This window comes from Oryzias latipes, chromosome 11 (assembly GCF_002234675.1).
Source record: "Oryzias latipes chromosome 11, ASM223467v1".
NCBI lineage: Eukaryota > Metazoa > Chordata > Actinopteri > Beloniformes > Adrianichthyidae > Oryzias > Oryzias latipes.
Window position 1 is genome coordinate 24,486,502 of NC_019869.2, and position 18,694 is coordinate 24,505,195.

The window sequence follows — 18,694 nt, forward strand, 5'->3', positions numbered from 1 at the left end:
GTTCATCTGATGGATTCAGTCCTGATCCATTCTGTTGTCTCCCAAAGATAACCTCAACATCTTCATCTCTGCTGCCTCCAGCTCTGCCTTCTGTCTCTGCATCAGAGTCACTAAATCAACAACATGGTTTCTCCGCACTTTTCCCTTCATCCTTGATGATACTCTCAAGTCTTATATCTCACCTGAGACCTTCCTCCACCTGTTCCAAGATGCTTACAGACCCCTCACCACCTCTGTTGTTCTGGACCTGTTGACCCCAAGAACTTAAAGTCCCCCCCCTTCCCCACCCCTGCTCCCTGTAACCTCACCACTCCTCTTTGGTCTTTCTGATCTAAAACATCCACCTCTTCTCCCCCTGTGTTCTCTGACATGTTCCTCATTTATCAGTCCTTCAAAGTTCTTTTTTTCAATAATTCACATAATTAAATGAATTTTCAAATAACAGTGGGGTCGGGGGTAATCAGGGATAAAACAATTTATCTTTATGTTGTCTTTTTACCAATTTGATATATGTGTATGTGTACATGTGTATCTATTTATTTTTACTTATTTATTTATTTTAATGTATTTTTTAACATTTTGTGTTTCTATTAAGGTTTATTTACATACTTATTTGTGTGTGTTTTTTTGTTTTAAATATATTTTCATTTTAATTTGATTCCTTTTCCATTTTAGTTGTAACTCCAGTGTTTTCCTCCGAGGGGTCCTCCACATCAGTGATGGACCCTTCTCAGTGACCGGGGTCGCTGCAATGGGATCTCCCGGGTCTGGGCTCTTTGTCTAGATCTGGGGGGGTTCTGTGGTAGCGTTTTCTGTGAACTTGAGTGGGGGGTCACTGATGTGGACATGTCCCCAAAACATTGTTTCCCCACTTCAGTAAAAAGCCAGGTTTCTACATCGCATCATTTAATCACTCTTTTTATCATGGTGTGTGTGGGGGGGGGGGGGGGGGGGGGGGGGGGCATTGTGTCGGCATATTGTTATATATTATAAAATATTTGTTCGCCTTGTCCTTTCGTTTTTAAATTTGATTATGATTTCATGTAAAGCACTTTGATTAGCCCGCGTTGTAAAAGTGCTATATAAATAAAGTTTGATTTGATTTGACAGTAAATGTACGTTTCTGTAACATGAGCTCAGAGTGAACTGTAGCTGGAGGGACATCAGAGAGGGGCTGATCATCAGCAGCTGTCCAGGGGGGCTGCATCCAGGAAAAGGTCAGAGAGGAAGGTCAGAACAGCTCTGAGAAACACATCCCTCATCAAGAAAAGATCAAGCAGCGACTGGAACACAGACTTCCTGTTCGCCCCAGTGAACCATGTCGCCCTACAGAACAAATGTTCTTCGTAAAAACGAGTTCTAACCTCCTAGGCTGTTGTATTTTTGTGTTGCAATCTTTATCCAGAGCACTGCTGCATGCTGTACTGGAAATGCATGAGGATGGATGTTAATCCTCAGTAATAAACAGGGCTTTTAGGATGAATCATGTGCACGCCACGTGCACACCACGTGATGACCAGATTTCTGCTGTCATGCAGGGTCTCAGGGGAGATAAGGGAGAAGCTGGCAACCCTGGATTACCGGGTTTCAGTGGGCCCAAAGGTCCTGCGGTGAGTACCTGTTACTTTCATTATGTATTGATTATTGCAGTCAATGATATCTTAAGTTTTGTTTTCCAGGGCCCACCTGGTCCATTTGGTCCAGAGGGAAAACAAGTAAGAGCTTCAAAAGAGTCATTTTCTGTGTTCATAATCTTTATGCAAACATTTACCTGTCTGCTGTTTTGTAGGGAATGCCGGGCAGAGCTGGTGACCGCGGCCTGAAAGGTGACAAGGTGAGGGATTGGTGCTCATCTTCCTGAGTGGGACGCCAACCATCACTGAGCTTTCCATCTAGAACTCAAGATCTATGGGGAAAAAAAAACTCCAATTTAAACCTTTCTGAGCTGGCGACGAACCTGGACACCTACAAATCCTAAGCTGCCTCACCTTCAGTGTACAGTTTCAATTCAGACTTTTTGTTTTCAGGGTCGATCCTAATTTTAGGTGGGGGTAGGGCTTTAAACCCATTGGCTTCCAGGACAGGATTGACATTGGCTGGCAGAGATTATGGTGACCTCATTTCCACTCCACAAGAGTATCTGTTGTTGGTGCCGCCTGTGACATCCCTCCTCTGATTTGGGGTACAGCAGTGGCAATGCTCTCTCAGAGATCGGTATAAGAGAGGCGGCGCTAACAACAGAAGCTATTCTGGACAGGAAATGACATCACCATAATATAAAACGTAAAAGCGGGACAAAAACAAAAATACAAAATACAAAATAGCAGCTGTCACAGAAACATTTTTTTAATTTTGCAACTGTTTTAAGTTTATTGTTTTTTAATTCAAATTTTCAGTATGTTTTCAAATGTCAAACATTTTATCTCCAAGTTGATATTTTTTCCATAGATTCAGCATTTATTTTAAGTTCAGAATGGGTACTTTAGAGTTTAAATTTGTTTTCTCGTGGTTTTTTCTTTCGCTTTAAACCAATCCTGATTTGATCTTGTACTGAAACTTGCTTTAGTTGAAAGGTGAAAGACTCCACATAAGATCAAAACCTAAATATGATCCATCATCTTCAATGGACTTTAAAAAAAAAACAACATTAACAAAATCTCTGAGTGCCGTTAAAATTTGTTTCTAAGAGTAAAAAATAGGAATCGAGCAAATACTTTAGTTTATGTGAGTAAAAAATATTTGAACAAATAATGTTTTGCCTTCTAAAATTCAGAATGTACTTTAAAAAGAGTAATAACATTTAACTTGGAGAAACATTGGCTAAAAAGACCACAAAAAAGGGGAAAAAGGACATTTTTCTTTTAAATTATAAGGAAATGCTTCTTATAATCTTTGCATCTGAAAAAAAGGCTCTTGTTTGGTTTTTCTTAGTGCATTTCACAATAGAACACATACAAAGACCTGCTTCAGGTCTTCAGGAAAAGCTTCTATTTTGATGAGGTCATTGTGCCGAATGGTTAGTTAGTTTGTACGGCGACACTGGTTTCATCAAAATGACTTAAAAGGACTCATATGTAGAAACATACTCCAGAAATGGAAAAACAGAAACTGATAATGGAAACAAATGTGTTGCTCTCTAAAGTTAGAGCCCCCCCCACTACTAACACACACACATGTGGAGGTGACGAGTTAAGGCTTGGTTTATGAAGTAAAAAAAAGTGAAGGTAAAGAATGGAGAAACTGAGCTTCATTAAGATAGTTTCAGTGAAAATGGAAAGGAAATGTCCTTTAAAATGGAAGATTAGAGAGAGACCTCCAGGCTCTGGAAAGACAACCACGACTGGAGTCTGAGAGAAGAAACAGAAATGCAGGAATATCTGGAGGCACATGTGGGTCAAACAAACAAACAAACAAACAAACATCTAATTCACAGTTATAGGACAAAGGAAATAAATGCAGCAATGAGAGACCAGGAAGCAGACAAGCACAAAGTCTCAAAACATCTACTGAGGAACAAAAGAGACATGTTAGCAACTGCTACAACGAGAGAGGTTCATTAGTAATTGTTCCTTATGTGTGAATGTAAGTGTGTGGTTGTTTATGTGGTAAGGTGATGGACTGGAGAAGTGCTCAGGCTGTACCCCACCTTCACCCATATTGGGTCTTCTCCAGGACCCCCTCTCTCTCTGAAAGGGGTTGTCCTTCGCTGTCCTGGTCCATAGTATCTGTCCATCCCGAGGTTTAAATTCATTCTCATGTAATCCAGGGAGACCCAGGCACCAAAGGGGACAAAGGGCAATCTGGAGATCCAGGTATACCTGGTAATCCTGGCCCCCCAGGCAGAAAAGGCCACACAGGGATGATGGGCATGTCAGGACCACCAGGGGAAATTGGACCCCCCGGACCACAGGGAACTTCAGGAAACCCTGGTCTCCCAGGTCCCAGGGTAGGTCACACCTCTGAGCAGAACCAGGAGTTTGGGTTTTCACAGCATTCATCTGCTGACGTCTCTGCTGCTTCAGGGGGAGTCTGTGTCACTGGAGGAGATGAGGAGGCTCATTCAGGAGGAGCTGGCAAAACAATTAGATGGTGAGGATCAAACCCTTTGACTTTAGAAGTGGTAGGCTGTCTATTTGTGGGGGAGGGGGGCAGACCTCATGGGTCCTAACTTAACCCTGTTTGTTTGCAGCCAAACTGGCTTATCTCATGAGTCAGATTCAGCCAGCTCATGTCAAGAGTGTAGCGGGTCGTCCTGGACCCCCAGGCCTTCCAGGGAAGGATGGCAGCCCTGGACGCCAGGGTCCTGCTGGAGAACCAGGCATGCCCGGACAGAATGGAGGAGAAGGACCCAGAGGCCCCATGGGCCCTAAAGGTAGGACTGGGAGCCAAACGGGCTTTTATTGTGAGAGACTTCCTGTGCAGCTCCTCCACATTTCTGATACTCAAAACGTTTTGAGCTGCTTATCAATGACTTGCCTATCATAACACTAAATAATGGGTTCAGTGAAATACTTTTGGAGCTTTAGAATTCAAATCAACATCTGGAAAATCCTCCAGCCTTTTCTCTTCGAAGGAGGCCAGTGAAAGCAAATGGACTCGTCTTCTGGCAGTTAGTGCAGCACAAAGACCAGAAACTGCAGACGATGAAACAGAGAAACAGCAAAAAACAGAAAAATGTGCCATTCAGCACCAGAATGAGCCAAAGTCCTCTCCCTCAGCACAATTTCTTTATCGGTTACAAACACAAGTTTTTGACATGTCAGAGAACTATAGGTAAAGCCATAGTTACATGCACCATAGGGGAGATTGACTTATGCTTCAGGTTTTTGGGTTGTCTGGCCCGTGGACGGTCATAGCGGGGGCATCCTGAAGGGAGCACAGGTGTGTTTTACAGTTGCCTAAATGCTCATGCGGCCACTTCATGAAAATGGAACATTAGGATTGTTGTGTGTGTGGAAAGTGTATCGCAAAGTATTCTTAAGGATAATTATCTTCACTTATGGGTGATGCTGTTGCACAGCACCCTTTGCACAACACTCGTGTTTTCCCATTGTCTATCTCCATCAGTTAAGGGGGTGGGAGGTGTGAAAGGGGTTGGAGGTTGTGTGTGGTGCACGCACTGGCTTCTTATTGACCGCGCGCCAATGCTGAACTCATGATGGGTGTGTAGGTGAAGCATAGCTACCTGTAGGATGTTCACACACTTCACTCTGATTGTTACATTTCCTCATTTCTAACAGCCATACTTTGTGCAAGGAGTGCACACATTTCATGTGAACAGCACTAACAAGATTCCTGCGGGGGTCAAAACAAATGAAAAATCTGTCTGACACGCCTGCATCTCACCTACTTCCCCCTTACTTACCTTTACATTTGGTTTGAGTTTTCACCGTCACTTGGCGGTCACAGCATACTTAATGGAAAAAAATATGCATTACCATTTTTGCACTACGGATTCACACAGCTGTCTACGACCTTGGTCTTTCCTCTGGGCCCATGTGTCCCATAACCATTTTTACCCCGCAGACACCCACCTGTGAAAGCAGAGGTGGTGACTGATGCCTAAGCAAAACTACCAAATCTCTGAACTTTCTGAGCAAAGTAGAGAATATAAAAAAAGTTCTTAAAAAAAATGTCATTTTCTTTGCCATCACTTATACGGTATGTCAGTTGCGTTTTCACAGATCAACTTTCTCAGCTGCCATAGTTGTGCTCGGAGCCTCCGACTGCTTTTCATGTGCTCAGAAAAAGACACAACTGTCGATCCACAGGCAGCAGGCTGCTAAACACGGAAAAAGGCCTCTGTCAATTTGAAGCGTGGTAATATGATAGGATGACACCTCTCCATGTCATTCCAGCTGAAGTTTTCCATTGACATCTGTTGGTGGTTTACTAAAGTTAAAGTTTACCTTGTAATGAAGAGGGAGACCAGGCAACCATTGAAGTCCACGAGCACAAAGGTTCACTCTGCTGCTTTTATCTCTGAAAACTTCCTTTGGCATTCAGCCCCACACAAACACGGAGGCGTAAGCTTCATGGAATGGGGTTTAAGGGCTCTGAAATTCTTGCATTGCCACATACTGTATGGCACAGCACAGCACAGCACACAACTGGAACTGGGTTTTCTGCCCAACAAGAACACACTAACAAAAGAAAAGCTCTAAAGCTGAATCGACATATTTCAGAGAAAACATTTTTGAGGAAACTTGAAGAAGTGGGAACGCTGCTCTAGCTGAACCAGAGACAAGTTTCAATCAAAGTCGTAAAACTGCTTTTGAATGGTTGTTTCCCGGACAGGCCTCAGGTTTTGGATCTGAGCTGCCCAGTCTGATCCTCAACACCCCCCCCTCCCTCCTATGAGTAAAATTGTGCCAATGTCCGACTCTTCCTTTAGGTGAAAAAGGAGCAAAGGGTGAAAAGGGAGAACCTGGTGTTGGTGACAGAGGGGAGCCCGGCCCTGTTGGTCCTATAGGTATCAAACTAAAGCCCTTCTTCAATTTTGCATCAGTTCAGGTCTTAATCAATGCTCTTGCTGTTCCAGGACCAGCTGGTTTGCCCGGTTATGGAAAAGATGGAAGCCCGGGACAAGCTGGAGCTCAGGGAGAGCCAGGAAACCCTGGCCCCCACGGCCAACCTGGTCCTCCGGGCCCTCCCGGTCAGTGTGATCCCTCCCAGTGTGCCTACTACGCCAGCCTGGCACAAAGACCCCACACCAAGAATGTGAAGGGGAAATAAGACTTTATGGACAGTCTGAACCAAAGATCTCATCATATCCAACCCCAGCGTGGAGAACTGGATGAACCGGTGCTGCGGTCAGACTCTTATTTTTGTTTTGTGGTGCCAAACTTGGGTTGGATGGGGTTTAATCTACATGGTACATTTCTCAGATATCGGTGCGCAGAGGGCAGCTATGCAGCTTTCCCCCTTACCTGCATGCTTCCTGGACAGGGAGATCTTTTGAATGTCACAGTCCTTTCAGCATTTCCCCGCCTGCCCCCCCCCCACACACACACGCTGCGCCGCTCAGTCAAACTCAAGTAAGGAGATCTTCTGCTGTTCTGATGATGATCGCCGCATTATCTGCATTACTGCTGAGGACTAACAAGGAAACAGACGGAGTGAGGAAACACAAGCAGCGACTCTGTGGGGGAGGAGTGTTGATCAGTCAGTGTGGAAAGTGATGAAGGCCCACATTTGTACACGTCTTCCTCCAAAGCCTCCAATGCTGTCCTCTGCAGAAAGACAGGAGCTGATCCCAACTTTCTTTTTTTTATGAAAAAAAAAACTTACGTTTAGACATAAATGAAACAGACTTTTTCCATCATTAAAACCAAAGTACAAGAAGACCATTGGCACCATAAACCATAACGTTTGATACAGGATGGAAAGTCCTGTTCAGATTTTATTTTCATGAGATAACTGTTGGGTCAACAGCATCCACACCTCAGTTTAAACATGTGTCTGACTGCTCACTTCCTCTACAAACTGTCCCGTCAGATTTTGTATTTTCTCCTTGCTGATGATCATACATGGTTGCAATTTTCAGAAAAATTTTCGGTCCCCCTGAACCGAAAACCCTCCCAATGTCTTCAGCAGCAATTCAGCGTCCTCTATTGACAGGAGCCTTGCAGTCCTTTCACTTTCCAGAGAGTTTTCATCTCTATATGAGCTGAACCTTAACACACAGCAAGACTAAAGAATTCCCAAACAACTCTGATTCTTCAGGCTGATGAAAAACGGATCAACATTCAAGTCTCAGCTGAGAACAAACAGAAACATTACTTATTGACAAAGAATCTGGTGAATCTAAAAATTACGACTATTTCGGCATTCAGGCAGCATTTCTGCACCTAATGGGGAGGGTCAGTCATTCACAGCACGCGTGACAGAAGCGGATAATGATGACTCAGAAAAACATTTGACATTCAGTCAAAGTGGCCTCAGGTCCAGGTTTTAGACAGAAACATGAATAGCTGCACCAGGACGCATGAAACACAACTCTGCCTTTGGTTCTCCTGTATTTAACGGTAGACTGAAATGCGTGCGACACGTTCTACACCTCTATTATTCGAATGTTTCTATCAAATATATCATCAGCATTTATCCCAAAAATGCTGTTTTTATCCATGTTGACAAATGTGGAAAACCACTGAGACACTTTAGTGATGCAAAGAAAACTCCTGACATGCAGAACATTTCCTCATGAATCATTGTTCTTACAGGAGAGCTCGAATGTCTGACACTTCGTTCACACTGCCCAAGGCAAAGCACGTTACGTGATCACTTCCAATGAAAGGTCTATGTAAACATAGACGCTCAAAACTCTCCCAGTCACATGTCACTACTTTATACTACCGCTTTCGAGCTCTACATACAAAATGTGTAGCCATTGAATCAGAAAGTTCAACTGGAAGGTTAAACCAGTTGAACTTTGACCAATCAGTCCTTCAGCCTTGGTAGTGATGTATAGATGCCGTCCCTTTTGATTCACAGAAGTACCAACCGTTTGAAAATTGATCATCCATCCATCCAATTTCTTAACCCACTTTATCACTTTCGGGGTCACAGGGTTGCTGGAGCCTGTCCTGGCTGCTGCTGGGCGAGTGTGGGGGCACACCTAAGACGAGCTGCCAGTCTGTCACAGGCCAGACAATCACCCAAACACACATCCACACCTAGGGACACTTTACATTAACCAATGAACCTATGAAGCAGATATTTGGACAGTGGGAGGAAGCCAGAGAAAACCTGTGCATGCCTGGGGAGAACACACAAACTCCATACTGAAGGCCTCAACTGGGATTTGAACCAGGGCCTTCTCAAGAGCGCTAACCACTGCGTGTCAACTGCCCGGTATGACCATGGCTCCAAGCTCCCTCCATCCCAAACAAGTACACCCCTCTTTTCGTTTACTTGCCCCTCTGACTAATTAGGCTAGCTTTTAGCATCTTTAGCAAATGTTTTTGTTTTTTTTAGAGACATTTGATTCCACCGAATGTATCTAGCTTGAAAATCCAGGGTCTCTGTTTTTTCTTTTTTCTTGTGGTTCTTACAGTAACTGACCTTCCAGGATGCTGATATGAATGGCTTTGCAAAACTTTGATTTAAATCTATAAAGGCTGTTATGTTCATGCTAAATTATTTACAGTTTCAACTAAATCCTTTGTTTTGACACATTTAGTGAAGTTTATCTTTGTTGTCGGCTCCCTCCCCATTTTCCAAATAAGTTGGTGCTAAGATATTTTAAAGGTAGCCTGATGTAATTATTGGAACAAAATCTGTACTGTATAATAAAAACTGGAAGGGTTCATTTTGTAATAAAGGCTTTGGTGTTTTTATTGCTTAACTGTGTTTTTCTAGAACTCTTTACAGAAAACATGAGTTTTTTGAAGACATTGAACACCTGCAGACTCTATGTTTGACATTGGTTCAAGCTCTGATAGGCTCTGATAGGTTGAATCAAGGCAGCGTCCTCGACAGGGCTGCTGTGCTTAAAGGTCATATTTACTGTGCAGTTGTGTTTGTTCTTAGCAGACAGAATGTTGTTGGCTCTGCTTTGTTACTAGGCAACTGTTCAATGAACTTTTGATGCAACATTAGATTCAGAACATCCCTCACTCGAACACAGAGGCAGTTGGCTGTCAAAGCCTGGATCAGACACTGACGCCACACCAGCACAGTTTAGGTTTCTCCAAGAGAGCATGGCTTCAGCCGAACCAAAGGCTGCGAGTTTTAATGCGACATATAAGTGTTCCAAAACAACATGGATACAACAAAGTTGGGCTAACATAGCACTGCATGGATTGAGAGAGAATCATTGAGGATGTCAGATTCACATTTGATTGTGGTGTTTTAAGGTTTTTTTTTTTTTTCAGCGTAGCTTCACTTTACAACATTCAGTTTCTAACTAGTATCTGGACAGAAAAACCAAAGTAATCTGACGTTATGCAGGACAGGAAAGGACAGGTTTGAAATGTCTTTGTGGAACAGGTGGATGGCAGTCTTTGGGGCTTGTTTGAGCCCACCGTCAGTTGTAGAAGCCGCCGGTGTCTGCAGCAGCACTCGGTGAACAACATCTAAGCTCATTCTAAAATCCTCTTCAAATGTTTTTACAGGGCTGTACAGCAGTGTCCCGTCTGTTTTCTTGAGTCTCTTGGATCTGTTGTTCCAAAGGAAACTGCCGCGGCTCACCACTCTCAGACTTCTGGGAGGCCCCGACGCGTGACCGGGTCAGGCTGAGATCTGGAGAGTGTCACTGAGCCGACCTCTCATGGGTTTTTGTAAGAAGAAGACTTCTTCCCACTGACCATATAGAGAGGTTGAAGTCTGCTTAAACACGTGGACGGATCACAAAGACCTGGCGGGCCAGAGGGTCCCCTTGGACCTGCAGGTCCTGGGAGTCCGGGACGTCCCGCCTCCCCGGGTTCTCCATTTTTGCCATCTTTACCAATACCAGGAACACCAGGAACACCAGGAGAGCCTAAGGTAACAGCAAAACGTACAAAATGTCATTTTTCTTTCATGATTTGAGACAGTTTGTTTGTCACTTGAAAGGCTTCCTACCTCTGACAGCCAAAACATTTGACAGGTTTTTTTTGCTACTTTTAATTGTATTTAATCTTTCACTGATCGTGCTGCACCTCTCTGAGCTTTTTCCTCAATACACTCAAGCAGAAGACTTAGGTAGGAGATCAGCTTCTCCTGGAGGAGCTAAGCTTCAGGAGGAAGCTCAGAGGACAACCAGCGTTTCTGTTTGTGTGCTGAAGTTGTGGAAGTCTGTTCCTCTGAACATCACAAAAGCTCCTGCACTGTCCACTTTGGAAATATGGCCTATAACCCAGTTTTTACAACCAAGCTTTTGACTCAGCACAGTCTTCTCTGCTCTTGCTTTTGTTGTTGCTCTTTAACTGTTTTTTCCCCCTGTGTTTTGTAATTCATTTTTGTTTTATTGCAATGTACACCTCCTTGTTTCTGCTTTTCCTAAAGTGTTTTTTAACCTTTGTGCTATCCTAGGCACTTTATCGTGTCAACGAGAGCTTCTTGTTGAGTGGAAAGTTTGGTTTCTCCATCCAGAGACCTTATTCAGACTGAGCTAAAGCTGGTTTACTTGGTCAGAGAGATGTCTGTGTTGGACTCAGACATGATCTTTCTTCCTTTTCAAAGCTGGCCCATCAACAATGTTCAGAAATCAGAGCACCTCATCAATGGTCAGACTAAGCATAACAACCTGAACCCCAGTGATCCATTGGTAACTTTTGAAGTGAAACATCTGAGATCTATAAAGCTTGCCTCTTTGCCAACTGTAATCTAAACGGAAGAGGTTGGTTAGATGAGGAACAAAGTATTTCAGCTCTACAAGAAGAAGTTATTTAGCAGGTTCAAACACTCAGATCATTTCACCTGGACGACTGAGAAACTTTATCCATAATTCTCACCCTAAACTTACTGATCAATAAATGACAGTTTAATGAAAACCAAGTCATACTCAGGGAAATTTACTTCCAGGTTGTATTTGCTACAAGGTGTCAGTTAAAGACACACATCACACTCAAATGCAGACTTCAGCTATAAAACATGATAGATCTTCTGAATTTTAGCCGATTTTGAAAGTATTTTTTTTTAACAAAGGGGAATCCTATTAGCTGTTTTCTTTTTGCCTGGTCAATGAGAATATTTTAATAAATGAGAGCAAACACCTAAACCTCCGACTGATTTTTCTGATCTGTTATAAACAAGCTATGAACATGTACCTGCAAATCTGCAGATTAGATTTCATCATTTGGAAAATCCATGTATGGGACATCACTAAAAGGTACTAAGAAACAAAGCTACAGTTAAACCAACAGCAGCAACGAAAGCAAAAAGCGAATGAGCTCTCTTCCATCAGCAGTTTATTTTCCTCTTCTGTGGAAAATTGGGTTGGAATAACTTGGTGAGATTTTACCACAATCTTACTACTAAAACACATCACTGTAAAAACTAAGGATGTGCCAAAGTAGTTGGTATTGAACATTTTACCAAAATGGTACTGTGTTCTAACATATTGAGGAAGCCGAGGCTTACCGGGTGCACCTGAGCTTCCTTTTATTCCCACTCCATCCTCTCCCTTGTCTCCTTTGTTTCCCTTTTCTCCAGGATCTCCTGCAAAGTACAAACACACCAACATCAGCCACATGCAGTGATGTAAAAACACAACAGCCAGTGAGCGTACTCTCTGGAACGTCCAGGTTCAGACAATGATCTTTCCGATGTGGATGATGTAGAAATCGTTTACATAACACAACAACCACATAACTGCGATCAATGGGATCTTTTGAAATGAGATTGTCAGAACGTGTGCTGGGCTGTTCTCCACAAACATCGTCACGCTCACAGTTCTAGCAGCATCCTAGCTAAAGTGGGACCTAATATGTCACCAGATGGACAACATGCTGTTGCTGTCCTTCATCTGTATTCCATGAGGAGGAGCAGTTTCATGGCTCCCACATCGTATGTCTCCCTTTTTCAAACTGCATGTCCACAAATCTAGAACTACAAAATAAACTGGATAAATGTGGATGTATGCCAGTGAAATGTTAGCTTTTTGGAAGGAAATCTGACCTTAACTGCCCTTAACGAGTAAAAGACTCCACTTTATCCTGTTGTCATGGAAACGGGTTGGATAAAATAGCTCTTATAGGAATCAGAAAACAATTGAATATTTGGGGTGCATTTGAACAACCTTAATGCATGCCTTCGTCTAGTGAACACGTTCTTCTGTCTACAGTTATAACTGCCTGAAAGTTACAGATTAATGTGAAAAAGCAGAAAATTATTTTTAGAGCGTTTAAACACTATACAAACAATGTTTGTATAGTGTTCCTTTGTTAATCGTAGGGGATACATTTTCATAAATTATCCGAGATAAATGGAATCCACAGAGTTAGAATTATATGTTTATGGCTGTAAAATTCCTCACTACACACTTTACAAGCTTTTCTCAGACGGACATGAACATTTTCACACTTTTTTCTCCGATTATGATGAACATGATGACGCTGCACAGAAGAGATTAATTTACACAATCAACAGCCTATCAGGAGACAGATGACAGTGTGCTGCTAAAAAAAATGCATGAAACGTTGCCTAAAAAGAAATCTAAAGATGAATCTTGAAATATAGTGATGCTAGACTGTATTTATGAAAGCTTCTGAAGACAGCACCATTGGTCATCAAACACCTGTGACAAACTGACCTTTCTTCCCTGGTAAACCTGGAAGTCCAAAGAAGCCTGGAGGACCATGAGGACCTGTTGGACCCGGAGCCCCATCTGCCCCTGCCTTTCCAGCTGGTCCAGGGGGTCCAGGAGGCCCAACCAGTCCAGGGGTACCAGGAGCACCAATGGCTGCAGGCCTCTTTAACAATACCTCCATGAACTCTTTTAGTTGTTCTAAATGAAGAAGCAATGCTTGTGTTCAGAGGTCTTATCATAGTCAACAGAGTTCAGACACAGACATGAAAGTCAAACTGCACCTTGAACAACCGCTGAGCACATTTCACGCAGCTTCTCATCGTTTACTTTGGGGCCCTGTGAAAAACAGCCTTGTTAAACCAGTGAAATAATTTGCAATCAGATCGTCAGGACAAAATGCTAATCAATCAATCAATCAATCAATCAATCAAACCTTATTCATAAAGTTGCTGACATGATAACTGTTTTCTATGGGCAAACATGATAAGAAATGGAGTATCATTGTAACCCAGGCGTGTCAGTGGCTGACACAGCTGTAAATGATCAGAACATACTGTCTTTGTCAGTTTGCTATGACGTGTCTTAAAGGCTGTGTCAAACAGCCACTATGTACATTATGCGCATTTTCCATGTATGTAATTTTGGTGTTTCGGGGTTAATGCTTTTTCTTTTTTTTGTCCTGTCCAACAGCTGGGCAAACAGATGATAGCTGAAGGCCTCTTGTGTTGGACATATTTTACTTTAACAACAGGGGTTATGAATATTCTGACAAACCAGAGGTATGTCTGAATAAACCCCTTTTTTAATTGAGGCCAAACTTTATTCATTGTAACCCTTGTGCTATCCTAGGCACTTTAACATTGGGAGTTGGGTCATCTAGACCAGTGTTTTTCAACCTTTTTGAGTCATGGCACACTTTTTTTTTTTTTTTTTTTTTTAAACAACTTTATTGAACAAAGCATAAACATACAGCCACGGCACACTTTAACCTTGACAAAAATCCCGCGGCACACCAGCATCCGGTAAAAAAAAAAAAAAAAAAAAAAAAAAACAAACAGAAATTCATGGTCTGTAGTGATCGACAGCCCCCCCCCCCCCCCCCCCCACCCCCCGCCCGCCCGCAATCTCACGTGTATTTTTGTGCTAATTGTGGCCGGAAAAGCAGGAAGTTGCGGCTGTTTTTTCTAAGAAATGAAATGAAAGTTAAACTAGAAAAATTTAGAAACTGTTTGTTTGTTGGGGTTTCAAGGCGTTTCGCAAGGACAACTCATTGTGCGCTGGGACACTGGCTCTTTAAGCCAATGCATCATGGGAGATGTAGTGTGAAAAGTGCCGAAAACTTGCAGAAAGACTGGCGTCTCTGAGATTTATTGTATTGTCCACTAGTTTCACGGTCTGACACCGGACTCTGTGGAAAGCTACACCGCTAAAGAAGAGCTTTAGCCGGTATTTTTGTTAGAACTGAGCGACTTTATCAGCAGAATTAAGAACAAGGAAGTGAAGACTTTAAGCACTTCTGATTGGTCAGACTGATGACATGTGATTAAGCCTTCAAGAATGATTGGTGGAGACAGTTAAAGGGGCGGGGCTTTTCCGCAAACTGTCATAGCTGCAGGTAAATCGCGGTAACGTAATCCTTATCAAAATGTCTTTAATAGAATTAAATAAACACAAAGAAAAAGTAATTTTAAGATCTTTCATATTCCTAACTACTCAGTGTTTTATCAGGGCCTGTTTGGATGAACAAAGAGCTGATATCCTGGAGATGGGAAATGTTTTTAGATCAGTGAATGATTAATGAGGGCAATTTCTCCACGGCACACTTGACCCTCTCCCACGGCACACTAGTGTGCCGCGGCACACTGGTTGAAAAACACTGATCTAGACCCACTAGACAGTGCTCTGAACCTTTTTTCTTCAATGATTTGTGATCTTCACTGGTGTCCATGGATTACATGAAATCTTTCCACCTTTATCCACCTTTGTCATGGTAGGGAGCACACGTCAATGTAAGGGGGGGGTCATCTAAGATAGCACAAGGGGTAAGTCATATTTGAAAATCTTTTTTGTTGGACCGGACGTAAAAGGAAAGGAGGGAGGAAGAGAGAGGGATGTTAGAAAGGGAGGATAGGAGGGTGATTATAGAAGGTGGGGGGGGGGGGGGGGGGGGGGGGGCATAAAACCATGAAGCAGCATAAAGCAACAGGTTTCTGTATGGTTAAAATCATTACAGTGAGGTTCAGATGTACTACAAGTCTATAAGGGCAGGGCCTGTCCACACACACACTCAAATATTAACACACCTGTTGGCTCAAAAAATGTTCACATGTCAACATGCACACAAAACAAATAATGTTCACACACGCATACTTATGCATTCAAACAGACTAGTGTGAAATATTTCATTCAATCACGCAAACTAATTATGTAGAGGCGAGCTAACATCTGTGCTTAAGTGAGTCTTTATGTTCTTCTAAAATGGATGATGGAATGTAAAAGGAAGGAGGGAGAGTGCCCAGTCATCCACACTACCCAACACCTACACGTCAGTGGATAGAGAACAACTGGCCCCCTGGCAATCACATCCACTACCCAGGCCAGGGCCAGCAGGACTGCCACAGGGGCCCCCAAAGCCAGAGAGCAGGGAGGCATGGGGGGGACAGAGAGTGCAAGCTCCAGCCCAACCCGGAGAGCAGCCCCCCCCGCCGCGCCAGGAGGGCCCAACGCGGGACCCCACCCCAGAAGAGTGCCCACAGCCCCAGACAAGCACCTCATCACCACCCAGGAGTTCTGGGCATCCCCCCACCCCAACCCCAGGTACGAGTCACGACCCCCTAAGGGAGACGCGCCCCTTGCTCCAGGCAGCCACCCACCCGGCCCACGGTTGTTCCAGGAGAGAGCAAGGCAGGGGCCGGCCACTCCCGCCCAGGAAGAGGACACCCAGGGGAAGAGGGGGTCCACAGGAACCACAGTTGGAAATTTGGCGAGGCCCAGCGCTCAGGGACAAGGACCAGAATACACACCACAGGGACACGGACACCCCCAGGCTCAGATGTGATGTGATCCCCAGTCTAACCAGAAAGCTCAGGGATCCCTCTCCCTGCGTGGAGAGAGGACTGCCGGGCCCAGGAAGCCAGCACCCAGGAACACAGCCGCTGTTGCCAAGGTCCCAATCCCCCCTCCAGGGATGGTGTAGGGGACAGATGGTCCGAGGTCCCACCTTCCTTGTGAATTGCATGTGCGGGGGGGTTTCATGCTTGATATAAGTGAGTCACAAGTGTTTCTTGCGTTTGTCATTTGTTGATGTGTGCAGATGTGAGTCAAGGGTTTTGGCCAACAGGTTCTTATGTGAATTCTGTTTTGAGCTGTTCAACAGTTTTGGACAGATAAAAATTACACAGTTTATGTGTGTTTTATGTAGTTTATATGCAATTATTACGCAAAGCTTGTGTGTGATTTTTGTGACATGCTTATGCATATTTGTGGCTCTCCACGACCGTTCCACATATGTCCACAGATGTCAAACAGACTTTTCACATATGCACCACAGATATATAACTTTTATATTGCATAAATGGTGCACATATCATGTTAAAAATACATGGCTGTTTGCTGCTAATGCTCTGTATGATTGAATGTTACCAGATTTCTGAGTATTTCTACTCTTTCATGCGATGTAATTGTACTAATTGGACCGACCTTTTTAGTTTAATGTAGTGAACTTTATTATTACCTCATCTCAAATTCCATTTCTGAGTATTAAAGCTGAAAACACTAAAAGCTCTTATGCTGTAATGGGTCTCCTTAAGGATTTTTTTTCACACAACCAAGTGTGTCACCTACAGGCAAACCTCTTGGCCCTGGTGCTCCAGGAAGGCCTGGATCTCCTTCCATGCCTCGAGCTCCAGCCGGACCTGCCAGACCTTGATGTCCCGGCTGGCCTGGTCGGCCCTCAGCTCCTGTGGCTCCTCTCTGGCCTTTTTCTCCACGCTGCAATAATAGACTTCAATATCAAGACAATGTTCAACACCTTTTCACACTACAGCGTTTTTGTTGATGGCTATCAGACATTCTTGCCAGGCCTGACTGCAACAAAAGACAGTTTGTGCTTTTTACACAATTTTTGCCATAGTTCACTTATAAATTTGCCAATAAGTTTACACGTTATTTACAATAAAAGGTTTTTAATGTCTTTACAGAAAATGCTGGCCCGCCCGTATGAACAGTTTGGCCACATGTGGAGTCTCTTGTGGAGAATGATCTTAATTTTTTAAAGAGGATACGTCTCCAGTTAGACACAGGTGACTTGCTCCATGTCATTAAAGCACAGGAGACAGGAGAGCTACAAACAGTTCTGTTTGGAAAAAGGTTTAGGCCTACCTCTCCTTTGACTCCAGGGACACCAGGTGGGCCCTAAAAAAGGCAAAATAAAGTTGAACGTTCATAGATCAACATGAATTTTATGATATTAGGTGAATACATGACACAGTCAGCACCAATACCTGATCTCCTTTGACCCCAGGGTCTCCTGGTAGACCTGTGTCTCCCTGGTTTAAGACAGTGAGAGGTTTTACCATTCAAGCAAAGTGTGAGAACTGTTCTGCTGGGGAAACAGGTCTTACCAGACTTCCCTTTGGTCCCTCTGGTCCAATGGGCCCCTACACAACATGAAACATCCTCACTTTACTGAACTCATATATCAGTACATCAGAATAATTCTGAAAAAAGAGGGCCATCCCACCTGGTCACCTTTGTGTCCAGTATGACCCTTCAATCCTTTTTCACCTGTGTCCCCCTTGTCTCCTTTGTCCCCCTGAAAGTATCACATCACCTAAACCACTTAGTTGTTCTGCTCTGTTTGAACTTTCAGTGGATTTTATTGACGAATGGAACAAACATCTCTTCTGCGTGCTGTTGGATCAGGTAGTCGTTGAGACCTGATTTGATTCAACGCATGGTACAAATACACATCTATATCATGTATAGGTTTTTGGTAATGTTTCTACCAAGAGTCCAAATTCGTTTTTGTTGCCTCACCTGGATTCCAGGAGGACCAGCTGGTCCCACTGGACCCTGTTTTCCTGTCTCACCCTGTAAAACAAAAAAATTCCAAAGAGGGTCACAAATCAGTTTAGGTTGTTTGGACTAAAAACCACACACAAAAAAAAAGAACATAAAAACCAAAGTGAAGTGTTTAAAGTTGGGTCAAAGGGACGGCAAACCCACAGGTGCTCCTTTATCTCCAGGCTGTCCATCCTCTCCATCTTCTCCAGGTTCACCAGGTTTTCCAGGTAGTCCAACTGGTCCAACTGGTCCTTCAGAGCCAGGCTCCCCCTAAATCCATAGGATCAATGATGCACAATTGTTGAGAAATGTTCTTGTCTTTTATAACTCAACCCCCTTAAGAGAACAGATCTAAGTACACAAAAAGTCCAAAGTATGGTAATTGATGGTTACTGCATC

At 43.5% G+C, this 18,694-nt stretch overlaps 2 protein-coding genes across 4 annotated transcripts in view; one reads left to right on the forward strand and one right to left on the reverse strand.

Annotated features, from left to right (window-relative positions):
- col22a1 (collagen type XXII alpha 1 chain) overlaps nt 1-9,318 on the forward strand; it is a 75,770-nt gene extending 66,452 nt beyond the window's left edge. For all 3 annotated transcript variants that reach the window (XM_023960203.1, XM_023960202.1, XM_023960204.1), the window contains 8 exons: nt 1,539-1,610; nt 1,680-1,715; nt 1,790-1,834; nt 3,767-3,946; nt 4,023-4,089; nt 4,190-4,372; nt 6,395-6,472; nt 6,542-9,318. In XM_023960203.1, coding sequence (XP_023815971.1) covers nt 1,539-1,610; nt 1,680-1,715; nt 1,790-1,834; nt 3,767-3,946; nt 4,023-4,089; nt 4,190-4,372; nt 6,395-6,472; nt 6,542-6,735 — 855 coding nt within the window. In that variant the 3' untranslated portion in view covers nt 6,736-9,318. The remainder of the gene's footprint in view (nt 1-1,538; nt 1,611-1,679; nt 1,716-1,789; nt 1,835-3,766; nt 3,947-4,022; nt 4,090-4,189; nt 4,373-6,394; nt 6,473-6,541) is intronic.
- LOC101164823 (collagen alpha-3(IX) chain-like) overlaps nt 9,025-18,694 on the reverse strand; it is a 32,868-nt gene continuing 23,198 nt past the window's right edge. Inside the window, exons 27-37 of the mRNA XM_023960205.1 lie at nt 18,458-18,565; nt 18,269-18,322; nt 17,973-18,044; nt 17,854-17,889; nt 17,734-17,778; nt 17,612-17,644; nt 17,075-17,221; nt 13,513-13,567; nt 13,235-13,429; nt 12,064-12,141; nt 9,025-10,480 (exon numbers count right to left, since the gene is read on the reverse strand). Coding sequence (XP_023815973.1) covers nt 10,269-10,480; nt 12,064-12,141; nt 13,235-13,429; nt 13,513-13,567; nt 17,075-17,221; nt 17,612-17,644; nt 17,734-17,778; nt 17,854-17,889; nt 17,973-18,044; nt 18,269-18,322; nt 18,458-18,565 — 1,035 coding nt within the window. The 3' untranslated portion in view covers nt 9,025-10,268. The remainder of the gene's footprint in view (nt 10,481-12,063; nt 12,142-13,234; nt 13,430-13,512; nt 13,568-17,074; nt 17,222-17,611; nt 17,645-17,733; nt 17,779-17,853; nt 17,890-17,972; nt 18,045-18,268; nt 18,323-18,457; nt 18,566-18,694) is intronic.